This window comes from Mustela erminea, chromosome 7, assembly GCF_009829155.1.
Source record: "Mustela erminea isolate mMusErm1 chromosome 7, mMusErm1.Pri, whole genome shotgun sequence".
In the NCBI taxonomy this organism is placed as follows: domain Eukaryota; kingdom Metazoa; phylum Chordata; class Mammalia; order Carnivora; family Mustelidae; genus Mustela; species Mustela erminea.
The window spans coordinates 75,435,928-75,452,636 of record NC_045620.1 but is presented as its reverse complement, the minus strand read 5'-3'; the positions used below and the strand labels follow the sequence as shown (position 1 = coordinate 75,452,636).

Here is a 16,709-nt window from a genome sequence, read left to right as displayed (position 1 = left end):
CTGAATCTGGCTCCCTGCTCACATCAGGCTCCCTGCTCTGCGGCAAGCCTGCTTCTCCCTTTCTCACTCCCAGTGTTTGTGTTCCCTCTCATTCTCTCTCTCTCTTTCAAATAAATAAATAAAATCTTAAAAAAAAATACCTGTTATCCATCAATTTTGTGTTCCCAGCTGCTTTCAAAATATTCTAAAATCTTATGTCATTTATTCTTCTGTTTTCTAAAAATCAGGGACCCATTTTATTAAATTGGAGGTCCCTAAAACAGTTCATTTCTCTAGAACCATTTGTAGACCATGCTGCAGTCTTTAACTTGTCTATTAATAATCCCTTACTTCCCTACTTGTGTACCTCTCTTCTACCTTGGTTTGCAGTTCATCATATCTTTTCCAGTACAATACTTGGTTTGTATGTGGGGTTTTTTCTTTCTGTTTTACTATTAGTTTTTATTGTATTCTTTCACTTATGTTTTTAGCAGTGCTTTTTTATTGGATTATCTTTTTTCCCCCCCTTTAATTGGTGGACTTATAATGGTGTTAGTTTGTGTACTTTGTTACTTTGTGTACTTTGGAGTACTTTTATGGTACACTGAAATGGGCAAATTAAACCAATATTGTGGTAATTTCATTCTGCTCCTAATAGAATTCTATTCTTGGAGTAATTCTTTATAGAAACTTTTTTTTTTTTTAAATATTAGAGAAACTGATGATACAAAAAAGATTTTCTTGGGATGCCTGGGTGGCTCATTCAGTTAAGCATCTGCCTTCAGCTCAGGTCATGATCCCAGTGTCATGGAATCTAGTCCCACATCCTGCTCCTTGCTTAGTGGGGAGCCTGCTTCTCCCTCTGCCTGCCACTCCCCCTGCTTGTACTCTCTCTCCTTGACAAATAAGTAAGTCTTTAAAAAATATATTTTCTTACTGAATTTTAAAACTTCCTATTTAAGGTAAGTTTCTATGACTGTGTTTTAGTTTGTTAATTAGAAGAGATTATACTTTGGAAAATACTTTTTAAAGTTGTTTTTGTTTTTTGTTTTTAAATTTTAGAGGGCTTTCTTGCTTCTCAGAAATGACTACTATGCCTGTCACTGGTGATTAATCAAGTGAACTATTGAAATTATCCTAGGACGGTTTATGGACTTCAGATTAAGAATCCTTTCTCAATTGAATTGACAGTATGTGAGTGAAAGCTGTACTAGTCAAATCTATCCCTGACCAAGTAAAATACCCAATTATGTATGAGCTCAGTTTGAGACTTCTTGAGTCTCTAGAACTGATTGGATTTGGAGCAAATACTACCCCAAAATACTGACTAAAACAAATTTAAACATACTATAATAAGATTTAAGGACAATGGGTGAAAGTTCTATCATAGATCACTGATGCTTGTTGATTCTATAAACTTTATATTAGTTACTGGGCATGTGGTTGACCACCATGTAAAAGAAGGTTCTCCTATTTTATGAAGATGATGATTAGCCATAATACCAAGTCCTCAGGTCTCCATACCTAGAACAGGAATTGATTTGCCTGATACAGTGGATCTTAAAGTGAGACCTAATGGACCCCTGCTAGTCTGTGAGGTCAGAATTATTTTTATATAATATTAAGATGTCATCTGCCTTTTTTGCCTGTTTTGAAAAGAAAAATGATGGTGCAAAAGCAAAGATAGGTAAAACTGCTGACACCAACATGGACGGGACTGGAAGAGATTATGCTGAGTGAAATAAGTCAAGCAGAGAGAGTCAATTATCATATGGTTTCACTTATTTGTGGAGCATAACAAATAGCATGGAGGACATGGGGACTTAGAGTGGAGAAGGGAGTTGGGGGAAATTGGAAGGGGAGGTGAACCATGAGAGACTATGGACTCTGAAAAACAATCTGAGGGTTTTGAAGGGACGGGGGGTGGGAGGTTGGGGTACCAGGTGGTGGGTATTATAGAGGGCACGGATTGCATGGAGCACGGGGTGTGGTGCAAAAATAATGAATACTGTTATGCTGGAAATAAAAAAAAATAAATAAAAATAAATTAAATATTAAAAAAAAAAAACAAAAAAACTGCTGACACCTTAGTATGAATCAAGGAGTGGTACCACGTTGTACTGATAGTCATTTATTCTTCACACTGTGCACTTAGAGCTAAAAAGAAATCAAGTTTCACTTTAAAATTGTTCTTGGTGAAGCAGTAGAAGTTATTGTATTGAGTCCTGATCCTTGTGTATATTTGTAATATTCTGTAGGACAAAATGGGAAGTATGTATAAAGCACTTCTGTTACATAATAAAATGTGATGATTATCTCAAAGAAGAGTACTTATAATTTTTTCTTGAGTTGCAAGCTGAACCAGTCTCTATTTTGTTTTTATTTGAAAAAATGAGTTACAAACTTATTATTCAGGCTTGCTTATTGGGCAGACATTTTTTTCAAAAATGAACAAAGTGAGCCTGCCATTTCAAGGATAACAACTGATTGTGTTGTCTGTGATAAAATTTGATTTACAGAAAACATGAGCTTGGTAACTTCTCAACATTTTAAAGATACTTCTGCTGATTGGAGGTGATATTAATCAAGGTGATTTTTAATATTGAATAATAAAATGTTTAGTGTTTGGAAAATCTATAGAACTCAGTGAACAAATATTTTCAAAGTGACCATTCATAATAAGAAATCACACACATGTAAAACATGTATTCAACATGCCAAATAGATCAATGGATTTTAATGTTTAACAACAAGAATTCACTGATAGCATTTCAGATTCTATATTGCAACCAGTCTTTAATAAAGTACTACTCTACTGAAGTGTGGTAGTACCAAAGAAGAATATCAGTAATTATCTGAAAGGGCTAGCTGTTAAAATATTCTGCATATTTGTGAGAGGTCAATTTTCTTCAGAGATTTTGAACAAAATAATATGTCACAACACATTGAATGCAGAAGCAGATTTAAGAATCCACATGTTTTCTACTAAGCTAAACATTAAAGAGGTTTACAAAGTTGTAAAAGATAATTTTTTTCTGTTTTTGGAAAAGATAATTATCATAAAAATGCTCTTTGTGTTAACATACAATGAGTTTGTTATTTTTGCTGGGTTCTTAATTTTAATTTCTAACATAGTAAATGTATAGATACAACGTATCTAAACAAAAGCTCTTTAGACTCCTCAGTAATGTTTAAGAGTGGTAAAAAAGGGGTTTTCAAACTGCAGAGTTGGAAAACTGCTAGCTTAATGTTTGAAGGGCCCATGTGGCTCATTATAAGAAGTAATTGTGGATAGATATTCAGTCATTTTATCCAACTCAGATAAAATCAAAGTTAAATAAATGTATAGTATTGGATTTTTGTTCTTTTTGTGTCCATTTGCAATTTTTAAATTAAAACATTAGTTCTCTTTGTTAAATCAGTGAGTATAATGCTGTCCTGCTAGCTCAGTCATGGGCAAACCAGAAAATGTCATAGATATTTTTCAACTTTTGAAGAGGTAACTTAACATATCTAAAATTACGGGAAAGCACATGAAGGAAGACAGTGTGTAGATCTCTGTCTGGTAATTATGTGTTACATACCTCTCCAAAAATGACTGCTCAGTCTTTGTAAAGATCAAATTAGTTAATATATCTGAAAATATCCTATAGATATATATAAGATTGTATTAATACTAGGTTTCATTTTTTTTTCATTTTCATTAATACTAGGTTTCATTTTGAACAAAACAAAACCTAGGTTTCAAAATTTCATTTTGATTTGAGGAGGGAAAGAAATTAAAGTGAAGGGACACTTATTTCCCTGATATACTCAAGGCTGAGACAGCTTACTCCTTGGATGACCCTATATGGTAATGATGCTTACCCAGTTAATTATTTTTCATAAAGCAGTCATTATGGTATATGCACTTTTGAAGTTAGATATGCAAATACTTATTTCAGATGTTTCATAGTGACATGCAAATGTTGTGTAGTTATATGTTACCATATAAAATGTCTAAAAAAATTTTTTTTAAATCTGTTACAACTCGTTTTCTATTAGAATGACATGATCAAAAACATGAACACATGTAGTTGTTAAGGAACAACACTAAACAGATGGTCCAGGAGTACACATAATAGGCTTGCAGTCTGGGTAGAAGAGCATAAAGCCATTAAAACTATCAGATTTCTGTTTCTCATAGATATTAGTCAATGAATAAGTAAAGACATACTCCTTGGTTATACAAGGACCAAATCTTCGAATGTTAGTGTTAACTAACTTTCTCTTCATCTTTTACCCTAATTTAAAAATTATTATATACAGTGGTAGATAATACTATTGCCTGCTTATTGAAATTAATGCATCTTGTCATATGTAGGTCATTTTATAAATGTGAAATTGCTTGAGGCCCTCTTTTACTGCCATGTTGCATTTAACTTCTGGCTGGACAGATTTGAACTATATTGCTAGGCTATTTGCCTCTAAAGCATTTCTCAGTTTTCATCTTATAAAAGGAAATGGTTGATCTGGGATTATGTTGGCTTCGAAATAGCTATGTATGATTAGAAAGTTACTTGCTCCCATTTCATATGAGTATCATTCAGTAGCTCGACTTTTATTTTAGAAAAAGGTCTTTCCAAAGATAAATTCTAAAAAACAATGCTTTCAAAAAGAGTTTAATCAAAACTGTATTAATCATGACTCTATATTCTGAATTAATCTTTGTTTAGCATTTTAAGTAGTAGACATGAAGGAAAGACAGAATATTTAGAATATTTAATAGACTGTATTTTCTTTTTAGGGAATTCTGGATTCATACTATGCCCCATTTGTTTAAATTACTGTACTGTGGCTTTTATTGTAAGAATTTTAAAAAGCGCCTTAAAATATAGGCAGGAATGTAGTGCTTTCTGTCTTTACATGGAATGCATACCTTTTACAGATGAAATTTTTTATATTGTTTGATTTTCTTAAGTTTTTCATAGTCTGATAAATGTTTTATGACTCTGAATCTCTTGCACTGAATCCTACATGTATAATCTCATTAAATGTGCTTCAGCTAAGTAACAGATACAATTACTTATCTTTTTTCCTAGAAGTAAATAAAATGGGCAGTCTTCATGAAACCATTTTTTTCTATGGGTATCTTTACTCTCTTTAAAAATGTTTTACATAGTTAAAAGATTAGCTAATATTAAAAGGTTCATAGTGGGGGTCCCTGTGTGGCCGTGCGAATTAAGCATCTGCCTTGACTCAGGTCTTCATCTCAGGGTCTTGGAATGGAGCCCCTAGTCCTCTGGCTCCCTGCTCAGCAGGGAGTGTTCCTCCCTATCCCTTTGCCCTCTCCCCACCCAACTAGTACCTGCCTTGCTCACTTGCTCTCTCAAGTAAATAAAATCTCTAAAAAAAAAAAAAAAAGAAAGAAATAAAAGGTTAATAGTGAAAGATGGTGATCCCTGCCCTAACTTACCTCTCAGTTCTGTTTCTTAGAGTAAAAACTTAACTTTTAAAAAGCAATTTCTAATGTCATTTAGCCCCATTTATGGTGAAAATGTGCCCACCCTTGTATTTCTTAATTTATCCCTTTTAGAGATACTGTCTCTTGACTTCTGGATAATGGTAGATGAGATTTTAGCTCTTTTTTTTGGCCATTTCTGTATCTTCTTATCCTGCCTTCTAATAAATTTATTACAAGTTTAGTTAAATCAACAATCAGGACTCATATTAATAGAACTGTATACTGTTTTCTGCAGAGCCTAAACTTTTCTTTAAAAAAAAAACTTTTTTTCTGAAGTTACTTATTTTCTTGGTGTACTTAATTTTCAGTAAGTCTATCCTTAAGGAATCAGCTATCTTTCTTCGGAGTGGAGATTAGGACTTTTCAGACAGTTTCATCTGAGGGTAGTCCATAACTCTTACGTAAAGAGATTTCATTCTTGGGGTGAAAGGGCCTGTTTTCCCTGATCCTAACATATGTCATTATGACCCTAACTCAAATTAGGCATGAATCAAATGAGAAACCCAAGCCTTGTAATTGAAAGTTTATTGCTCTCTAGGTCCATGTTTAAAGTGCTTAGCAGTAATCCTGGTCTCCAAAGTCTGAAAAGTTTATAGATAGACTATGATGTATTATTATTCAGTTTGTAAACAAGTAGGAACTATCCAGTTCTGTTTGTATACTAAAATAACTCTCGGTAGGTACAGTGTGGATTAGAAACTAAAACTGAGACTTTGAATACCAAGTATCAGTCTGTTCTACCAAAGAACTGCACTTTTCTATTGGATTTCCAAATGAGTCTACTAGATCATAGAAATCCCCTCAAATCCCATGTACTCAAAGCAAAGATATGTAAACACAAAGCACCACAGTTTTATAAACAGATGCAGGAAACTTTCATCTCCCTATCTTTAATAATCCTGGTTGAATGTGAGGTTAATTTCAGGTGTTAAAGTACTTTTCTGCAAATTTTTCAAAATACTCTCTTGCTTTTCTAAGTTGCATTTTTTAATTCTTCCCAGATTGCTAAAATAATTTCTTCTGATATCCCTAGTATATAAAAACTAAACTGTTCTCTTTTTATATTCAAGATTGTCTTGTTTCAAGGACTCTCTGAAAGGCTAAAAATATTAAACTTATAAATAAAATTTTCTTTACAAAAAGTTCTTAAAAGATTTTGAGCAAACCAAAATTCTAAATTCTTAAAACTTGCTAATTCTTAGAAGAGCTTTATACAAAGGAGGCCAAAGGCTTTTCTGTCAACTGAATATAATTTGAAATACCATGTGAGGAATGTTGGGCATAAAAATTTTTAAAAGAACCTTTAAAACTTTAATAAATATATCAACTTAAAGAATGCAGAGAAATATAGTAACAACTGTCAGGGACAAAGGTAATATTTACATTATAAAATTTGCTAAATTGGAAGTGAAATCACTCGTGTTTATTAGAATATGCATCCACTTCAAAGTATAATCTAGATTATATATTGTCATGTAATGGTTCACATTATAAATTTGTACAGTATATGTGTTTGCATGTGTGTATATTTATTTAAAGATTTTACTTATTCATTTGAGAGACAGAGAACACTAGCAGGGGAGAGGCAGAGGGAGTGGGAGAAGATGACTCCCCTCATGCAGGGCTCAATCCCAGGACCTGGAGATCACGACCTGAGCTGAAGGCAGATGCTTAAACATCTGAGCCACCTAGCACCCCATATATACCTTTAGTAGTAATATTGAAATCTTACTTTTTTTTTTAAATTTTTTTATTTTTTATAAACATGTATTTTTATCTCCAGGGGTACAGGTCTTGAGTCAGCACTCACCAAAGCACATACCCTCCCCAATGTCCATAACCTCACCCCCCCTTCTCCCAACACCCCCCCCAGCAACCCTCAGTTTGTTTTGTAAGATTAAGAGTCACTTATGGTTTGTCTCCCTCCCAATCCCATCTTGTTTCATTGATTCTTCTCCTTTTTTCTTCTTTAAAAGATTTTATTTATTTATTTGTCACAGAGAGAGCACAAGAAGAGGAGGTGGCAGGCAGAGCAGGCAGAAGGAGAAGCAGGCTAGAGGGCTCCCTGCCAACCAAGGAGCCTGATGCAAGACTGGATCCTAAGACCCTGGGATCATGACCTGAGCCAAAGACAGATGCTTAACTGAGTTAGCCCTCCAGGCATCCCAATATTGAAATCTTTCTTAGATACTTGTTGTCAGAATTAAAAGTCTGGGTTTATTAAACTATAAAAGACTTTTTAGGTCTATTATCAGTGTATGACTAGGAGGCAGTCACAGGTGATAGGTAGGTAAGGGGATTCAGATACAGAGCAAGGAAAATAAAAAGAAGAAGGCTAGAGAGATATTTACTGACTCTCTATGATTACAAGTGAAATTTACATAATTGTAGGTTTACCTAACATTTTTGTTACTATAGTTGTTCTTACTCTCCTCTCCCAATTACAATTATCTGTATACTTTTCTCCACAATGATAGATTGACTAAACTATGCTTTTATACATTAATATGGCCACAGTAGGTACTCAGTGAGTCTTTGTTTAACTTACTAAATGTATCAGAGTTGATTATAAAAGACAAGATTTTCCCTTCAGCATTCTGTGTTTTTAACCATGACTTCCTGCCCATGCTGCTGTTTGTTCCTGTTCCACATAATCTGACTTCTGCAATACAGTCTCCTTTTTTTTTTTAAGTAAACTGGTTCTGGTTGGTGCTTTTACCTTGGAGGCCCACTTCTCCAGTTATACTCATTTGCCTTGGGCTACTCCTTAATTCCCTTGCACTAAACATAAATCAGTCACAGGTCAGATTGGGCTTGTCTTTCTTACTACTATTATTCCTTGTTCTGTATATCTCAAATTGTAGGTTAGGACTCTGTTATTCAGCTGATCTTTGGGACACGAAACTTCATGGGGAGTCTCTATTCTGGGCTGCCAAATGAGTTGTTAGCTTGGAGAATGTCATCTCATAACTCTTATTAGGAAGCAGCCATTTTTGAAACACTGTGCTTAGTCGATTACTTATTTTTATTTATTCAGACAATGTTGTTAGGATATATACTAATTTTTAGAGATTAAAAATGTGAATAAGGGGGTGCCTGGGTGGTTCAGAGGGTTAAGCCTCTGCCTTCGGCCTGGGTCATGATCTCAGGGTCCTGGGATCGAGCCCCACATTGGGCTCTCTGCTCAGCAGGGAGCCTGCTTCCTCCTCTCTCTCTGCCTGCCTCTCTGCCTACTTGTGATCTCTGTCAAATAAATAAATAAAATCTAAAAAAAAATGTGAATAAGACATGATTTCTGCTGTCATGGTACTTATAGTCAGGTGAGAAAGTGAGAGGCTTGAAGATAATTAAATATCAGAAGTCCTATGTACCAAAAAGAGGAAATGGTTTTTATACTATTTAATCAGTCTGTACAATTAATGTGAGGATGACTCAGTGTTAGAAGATGTAACAATGTAACTGACTACATTAACATATTAAAGAAGAAGAATCACATGGGAATAGTTGTAAGAAAAATTGGGTAAAATTCAGCACCCATTCAGATATTGAATAAAGAATAGGAGGAAACTTAACTTGAAAGAAGGTGTATATCAAAAAATTACAGCAAACTTTATACATAAAGGGTGAAACATTAAAAGCCATTTTATTAAATTTGAGAACAAGATAAGGACAGCCCTTATCTTCATTATTTGTTGATGCAGTAAGTAAAGAAATAGAAATGAGGTGTCAGATTGGAGAAGAGGAGATAATTGTTATTTGCTGTTGATAAAAGCATTCTTTATACTGGAAAACCAAGAAAATGAACTAAATAAATAAAATTGGAAAGTGGTTAATCACAAGTGAAATCTACAATAGCTACAGTTTTCCTGTTATACACTGTATTGTGACAAAATACACAATATAATAGAAAAATTCATTTCTCCAACAAAAACACAGATAAAAAATTATTTAGAAATATGAGATCTTTGTGGGGAAATTAAAAATTTTACCAATGCAAATATCAGTCTTTTCAAATAATTATTATTGATAAGATCCTAATAATTCTCAATCAGGTTTTTCCTAGAACCTTATAAAGAGCCTAAATTCAGAGAAAAGAACAGTAATCAGGACAATTTAAAAACAAAAGAGAGGGGCTTGCACTAGTTGAATTATGATAATAATAAACCTCTAGTAATGTTAAAAAGTTCTTAAAGACAGGAATAGAAAATTGGACTAATGGAACACAACAGACTCCAAAAGTAGGCCCACACTTCATGGGGATCTAATATATCGTAGAGATCAATGAGAAATAAGGTCTTTAGTAATTGGTGTTAGGAAAATTGATTATCAATTTGGAAAAACTACAAATTATATTCAAGACAACCTCCAAAAGCACCAACAGACAACTTATGAGAATAAGAAAGTTCAGCAAGGTTTCCAAAGATAAGAGGAATACACAAAAATTGATAGCACTCATATATTAGTAATAACTTATTAGTAAAAATATTTTTAAAATATTACATTCATTCTAATGGTAAAAACTAGGAGGCATTTAATAAGCATATATGTAATAATTCTTGCCAGAGAAAACTATAAATTAGTTTTGAAGAGCTTCATGATGGATGTGACTCCAAAAGCCCAGGCAACAAAAGCAAAATTAGACAAATGGATTGCATCAAAATAAAAATTTATGCACAGTAAAAGAAACAACAAAATGAAAAGATAATCTACAATTTTTTATCAAAGTAATTATAGTAATAGACTATGATCCATTGAATATTATAGGGAATCATGAGTATGTATTGTTATAAATAAATAAATTGATCAGATTATTGACATAGTTACTAAGTATGTCTTCACAAAATAATAATGACCAAAGAAAAATAACTAACATGGAAGAAATTGGCAGTTACCAGTTTAATCAAGTGATAAAAGGGAATGTCATCAGTAATGAGAAAAAATGAAATCATGCACCATCTCTTAGGATGTACTGAGAAGAGCACAATATCTCTTCTGTGTTTTTGCTGTTAAAGATACATAACCTGAACTTCATTATGAGTCAGACACAGTCTAATTAGTTAAACTCAAGTGAAGGACATTCTCTGAATAACTGGTTTAACCTTTTAAAATGCCTAGGTCATGAAATTCAAGGAAAGACAGAAGCTGTTCCAAACTGAAAGAAAGTAAAGATGAAAATTCACACTACTGAATGACAAGTGTGATTCTGAATTAGATCCTTTTCTTATAAAGGATATCCATTCATTATCTGGGAATAACAGACTTGAGTGGGTTCTAAAGATTGGATGATAGAAATATATTATTGTTAATTTACTGATTTTAATAATTGTATGTGTAGAACATAAGCACCAAAATTTGGGGAGGGGGGTATTGGATATCAGGACAGCAACTTACTCTCAAGAGGTTTGGAAAACCTACTTGTCCATGCAATTTTTCTGTAAGTTGATATTGCCCCATAAATCACTTAAACTCCATTCTTTTCAGCTGGTTTATTTTTTTCCCCCTCTGTTTTAGATTTTTTTTTTGTTATGTCTTCAAGTTCACTAATCTTTTGTTAAACAGTTTCCTATCTACTGTTAAGCCCATGCAGTGAATTTATCATTTCAGATATGTAATTTTTAGCTTTAGAAGTTCCATTTGGGTTTTTTTTTAAACAGTTTCCTTTTCTCCTCACATAATGCTCATGTTTTCTTTTAAGTCCTTTACTGTATAGTTGACCCTTAAATAACAGGTTTGAACTGCATGGATCCACTTACACAGAGATATTTGTAATAACTACAGTACAGTACTATAAATATATTTTTCTCTTATAATTTTCTTAATTTTTTCTCTAGTTTACTTTGTTATAAGAATGCAGTATATATACATATAAAAATATGTATCAGTAGACTTTATGTTATTGGTAAAGCTCTGAGCAACAGTAAGCTATTAGTAACAGTAAGCTATTAGTAGTTAAGTTTTGGGAAAATCAAAACTTCTTTGTAGATTTCTGGCTGTGCAAGTGGTCAGCACTTCTAATCCCTTGTCATTCAAGGGGTCACTATATTCATAATGGCTTTTTATAAGTTCTTGTCTGCTCTTCCCATGATCTCTTTCATTTCCGGGTCTGTTTCTTTTGACTTTGCATTTTTCTTTCCTGGTCACAAATCACTTTTTTTTTCACCCCCCTTCTTTATATGTCTAGTAATTTTTGATTTTATAGTGGACATTTTGGTTATTACATTATGATGTGTCTGGGTCTTATCCTCTCAGGATTGATGAATTTTGTTTTGGCATGTTGTCAAGTTGCTTGTAATTAACTTGATCCTTTGAAGGCTTATTTTGAAAGCTTTTTGGGGGAGGTTCTGGGATAGTTTTTACTCAACTGCTAGATTATTCCTACTTCTAAGATAATTTTCTGAGGTTTCTCTGCTAAATGCTCTGGGTGTTTGTAAAGGTCTCTTTTACACTCTGGCTGGTCAGAACTTGAATATCTTTTTGTACTTTGTGAGCTTCGGTTGTTATTTAGCTTATAGCATTTCTGTGGTTGTCCTCTCCTCAGCCTTGTAAAATTTAGGGGTACATATGCCCAACTTAGTATTTAGCCAAAATCTTCACTGCATATAGTCGGAGCTCTCTTATATATTAGGATAGTTTCCTATCTCCAGTATTCTTTTCTGAAAATTTTAGTTACTTCAGTTTCCTTGAACTCTAAGTTTTGGGTACTTAAGTTCAGTGAGGCTTGGGCTACCCCTCCCAATACCTCATTCTGGAAAATGCCTCATTGCTTCACTAAAGAGAACCTTTTGAGGGATTATAACATTACATTATCTGCTGTCCAAAGTCTGAAACTGTTACTTCATGTTTTGTACAGTTTTCTATCTCTTTATGGCAAGAGGGCAAATTTGATGCTAGCTTTTCCTACTTGATATTTTAACTTACTTTTGTTGTATTATTTTCTCATTCAGTGTTGTGAGCAATCTCACTGAATATGGCTGAACTGATGCAGTGTTGGGGATTGACTGTGTGAGTTCGGTCATATGACAAAGGATCAATATGTTGGGAATTCTGGCAAAAGAATAGTTGAAGTAAAGCAATAATTCTCAGAGTATGGTTTGAGGATCCTCGCAGGGTTCCATAGGGTCTTTCTACTTCTAAGTACATATCCTGGTAAGGCTAAATTTTTTCATGTACATGAACCAAAATACCACAAACAATAGATGAATGCAGAAACAAAGATGAGCAAGCCTATTTTTCAAGTTTAAACTAGATATTAAAGTGATGTGTAAAAATAGTAAAACAATGCTACTCCTCTCACTAATCTTTTTATTTGATATTTTTAAACATGTAATTTATTATTTTAAAAAATGAGTTAATAAGTAAAGAGCTGTGAAATCTTCTCAGTTTTAAATTTTGTTACAATAAATACAGCCACAAAAATAAAAGTTTGGGGGCTAAAAGTTTGAGAATTTTTAAAATAAAGCACCATACAGTCTGATCTGTCTGGGGAAGGAACTGAAGGCATTAGGGGTATAAAGTATAAAGGAGTATAAAGGCATTAGGTAAAAAAGGGAAGGGTTAAGGAATGAGAGGTTCTATTGAGTTCCTCTTCTCTATTGTATAGGTATCAATTTCTTTACTTCTCTACATTCTTGTGTGGAGGTGTAGCAGTTAAAGTCATAATCAGGAGACAGTACTGTGTCCCAACAACTGCTGAGATTTTTGCTTTATGATACTATGCGTTCAGCCCTTGCTTAAAGAATCCTGATTTAACGTTTGCCATTTCACTTGGCCATGTCCTTCTCCAGCCTGGCCACTTTCCCCTAGTATGGAACTAGCTTGTACGTGCTTATGTTCTGTCATCAACATCCCTTCTGTTCTAGTGCTACCACTTGTACTTGGATTTCCTGTTCTTCTTAAAAAGAACATAAATGAGTATTTGTCCTGGTTTATTATCAAATGTTTTCAACGTCCATTTGTATGTTGAAAATGGCAGGATCTCCTTTGTCATGGTTGAATAATAACTCTAATACATGTGTATAAATATATATGGTATGTATCTCACATTTTTTTTTGTGCATTTATCTGTTGATAGACGGTTGTTTCTCTGAGTTCACTATTGTAAATAATATTGCAGTGAATTGCAGGTATCTTTTTGAGATCCTGCTTTCACTTCCTTTGTCTTATATATTGTGAAATTGGGTTGCTGGATCATATGGTAGCTCTATTTTTAATTTTTTCATGAATCTCTACAGTGGTTGCAACAAATTACATTCCTAATAATAGTGCAGAAGAGTTCCTTTTCTCCACATCCTTGCCAACATTTGTTATCTCTTATGTTTTTGATGTTTTGCTGTTGCTCTTTTAACAGATGTGAGGGTAATGAATTTGATTGGCGTTTTTTTGAGTAGTGATGTTAAGTACCTTTTCATGTACCTATTGGCCATTTGTAGGTCTTTTTTTAGAAAAATATTCAGTTCCTCTGCCCATTTTAATATTAGTTTGGTTTTTGCTGTCAAGTTGTATGAGTTTTTTATATATTTTGGGTATTAACCCTTTATCAGATATATGATTTGAAAATATTTTCTTCCATTCCATACGTTACCTTTTCATTTTGTTGATGGTTTTCTTGGCTGTGCAGAAGCTTTTTAGTTTTATGTAGTTAACACTCATTTTTTTTTCTTTTTGTTTATATTGCCTTTGTTTTTGGTGTCATTGAATTTCACATTCTTTTTTTTTTTTTAAGATTTTATTTATTTATTTGACAGCGATCACAAGTAGGCAGAGAGGCAGGCAGAGAGAGAGAGGAGGAAGCAGGCTCCCTGCTGAGCAGAGAGCCTGATGCGGGACTCGATCCCAGGACCCTGAGATCATGACCTGAGCGGAAGGCAGCGGCTTAACCCACTGAGCCACCCAGGTGCCCTGAATTTCACATTCTTAACCATGGTCTGTTTTTCCTCAGTTTCTGCTACCTCAGAATCTTTCAACCATTTGCTTTCATTGAATCTGTAAAGTTTACCCAAGATTAAAGTATTAACCCATGTTATAACTGCATTCTTTAATTCCTGTGTGACAGTGCCTGCTCAAATATAGTCCCCATTATTCAGTGAGAAGACAGAGCATTTCTTGGTTATTAGCTCATATTTTACATTCTTGATTTAAATAGATTTATTTTGGGTGATGGAAATAAATATATTCAAAGGAAGTAGGAGGTTATTCATCCCAGGAAGGTAGAGAAACAAAATGAGAATGAAGAGCAATAACTGACTTATGTTTCAAATTTACTTTGCCGTTGTCCTAAAAATATCAAATGCATTTAAATTAATTAGAAGCATAGAACACATGTCAAAAAAATCATCTTCATTTTGGATTGTCTCTTTAATGCATGTGGACACGCAATTTTTTAAAGAAAAAATGTATTTTATGGTTCTTTTCAGTCATCTGTAGGGTGATAGGTATATTTCAATATAATTTTAGTTTAAAACATCTTTTTTAAATTTCTTACAGTAATCCTAAATCGGAGAGTCAGAGAGTAAATAAAAAAGTCAACAATGATGCCTCACTTAGAATTCATAATCTTTCCATTTTGGTGAGACAGATAAAATTTTATTACCAGGTAAGTGATCCTTTTTAAAAAATTTATTTAGTATTTTAATAAATGCCTGTGTATTCACATTTTTCTGTAATAACAAAAGGTGAGTATAATCAACTAACATATACTAAATGCTTATTATGTGCCAGATACTGGTTTATTTGCTGGAGGTAGAGCAATATTGATATAATTTATTTCTTATGTAATATTAAAGATACAAGCAAGCACTTCAAAATTATGTAATTTTAAAAAATAATTATTCTATTTTATGAATTTTTAAAACCAGTTCACACTTTCTGAGAGCTTTAATAATGCAACAATTTATTAAGCTACTTGAATTATATCTTTGAAACATACACATTTTATGGTGAGCACTCTGGACTCTGAAACTTATACTTTTTATTGTCCCTTTTAAAACAAATCGGATGCATATTTCAGAGTTTAAGTATGAGCATTCTTCAGGCTATCACTATACCTCTAGGAATCACTATAGCTGCATCACACAAATTTTGGTATGTTGTATTTTTTTTAAATGTTCATTTTTGTGTATTTTCTCATTTTTGTTGTGGTTTCTTATTCCATTTGAGTTATTTAAAATAAGTATTTTTCAAGCAGACTTCTTTTGGTTTTTATTTTTGTTTAAAGAATATGGTTGGTATGATGCTAATTTTTTGACAATTGTTAATAATTACTTGGCTTGGCCTATTATGTCTTCACTTTTTATTAAGATTTGATCTGCGCTTCAAAAAGATAGGTACTGTCCAGTTGTTTGGGTACAGAGTCAGAGCAAACATGTTTGTTAATTGCATTTTTCAACCTTCTGTGGCCTGTTTAATTTTCTCTTGATGTCTTACTTACTCAGAAAGGTAAAGTTGGATTCTCCCATGATGGTAGATTTGTCAAGTTTGCCTTTATCCACTTGAGAGCTATGTGACTAAATGCAAATGAGTTTTGAATTTTTTAATTATTATGGAAAATTATATCATTTATAAGTACTTGTTTCCACATATTTTTTTCTAATGGTTTAAATCTTTATCACCCTCCTTCTGTTTTTTTAAAGGCCATTCTCAAAATTATGCATTCAATTTTTACGATAGCAAAGGCCAAAATTAATATCTTTACTCTTATGGAATAGCACGATGATCTTAGAATACTTTAACTCCAGTTCTCCTTTATGATTTTTTTTAAGCCCTTCTTGTCTTTTTTGTTCTTTTTTAAAAACCCCATAAATTAGGTATTAAAATTACTGTTAAATAAATAGAATCAGTGTTCCTTTAGATCAAGTTATGTATTTTCCTCCCCCCTGCTCCATAATTTTCTTTTGCATCTCAGAATTGTCTTTGGTATCATTTTCTTATGAAGTATATCCTTCAAATGTTTATTTAGAGAGGGCTTTTTGAAGGTAAAATTTCTGTGTTTATTTGTCTGAGAATGCCTTTATTTCACCCTTGTTCTTGAAAGATAGTTTTATTGGGTATGCAGTTCTTTGTTAACAATTATTTTTCTCTCAGTGTTTTGCAGACTTTATTCTCCTCTCTTGGGATTCCTTTTTGTTCTGGAGAAGTCAGCCATTAAGTCTAATTTTTGTTCTTAGGTTAAACTGTCCTTTTTCTCTCTTGATTGCTAATACTCTCTTCTGAAATCTCTTTCCTATTCTGT

The 16,709-nt window shown here is 33.1% G+C and overlaps 1 protein-coding gene across 9 annotated transcripts in view; it reads left to right on the top strand.

Annotated features, from left to right (window-relative positions):
- CCDC88A (coiled-coil domain containing 88A) overlaps positions 1 to 16,709 on the top strand; it is a 122,174-nt gene that overhangs the window by 16,292 nt on the left and 89,173 nt on the right. For all 9 annotated transcript variants that reach the window (XM_032352162.1, XM_032352161.1, XM_032352164.1 and 6 more), the window contains exon 3: positions 14,966 to 15,074. In XM_032352162.1, coding sequence (XP_032208053.1) covers positions 14,966 to 15,074 — 109 coding nt within the window. The remainder of the gene's footprint in view (positions 1 to 14,965; positions 15,075 to 16,709) is intronic.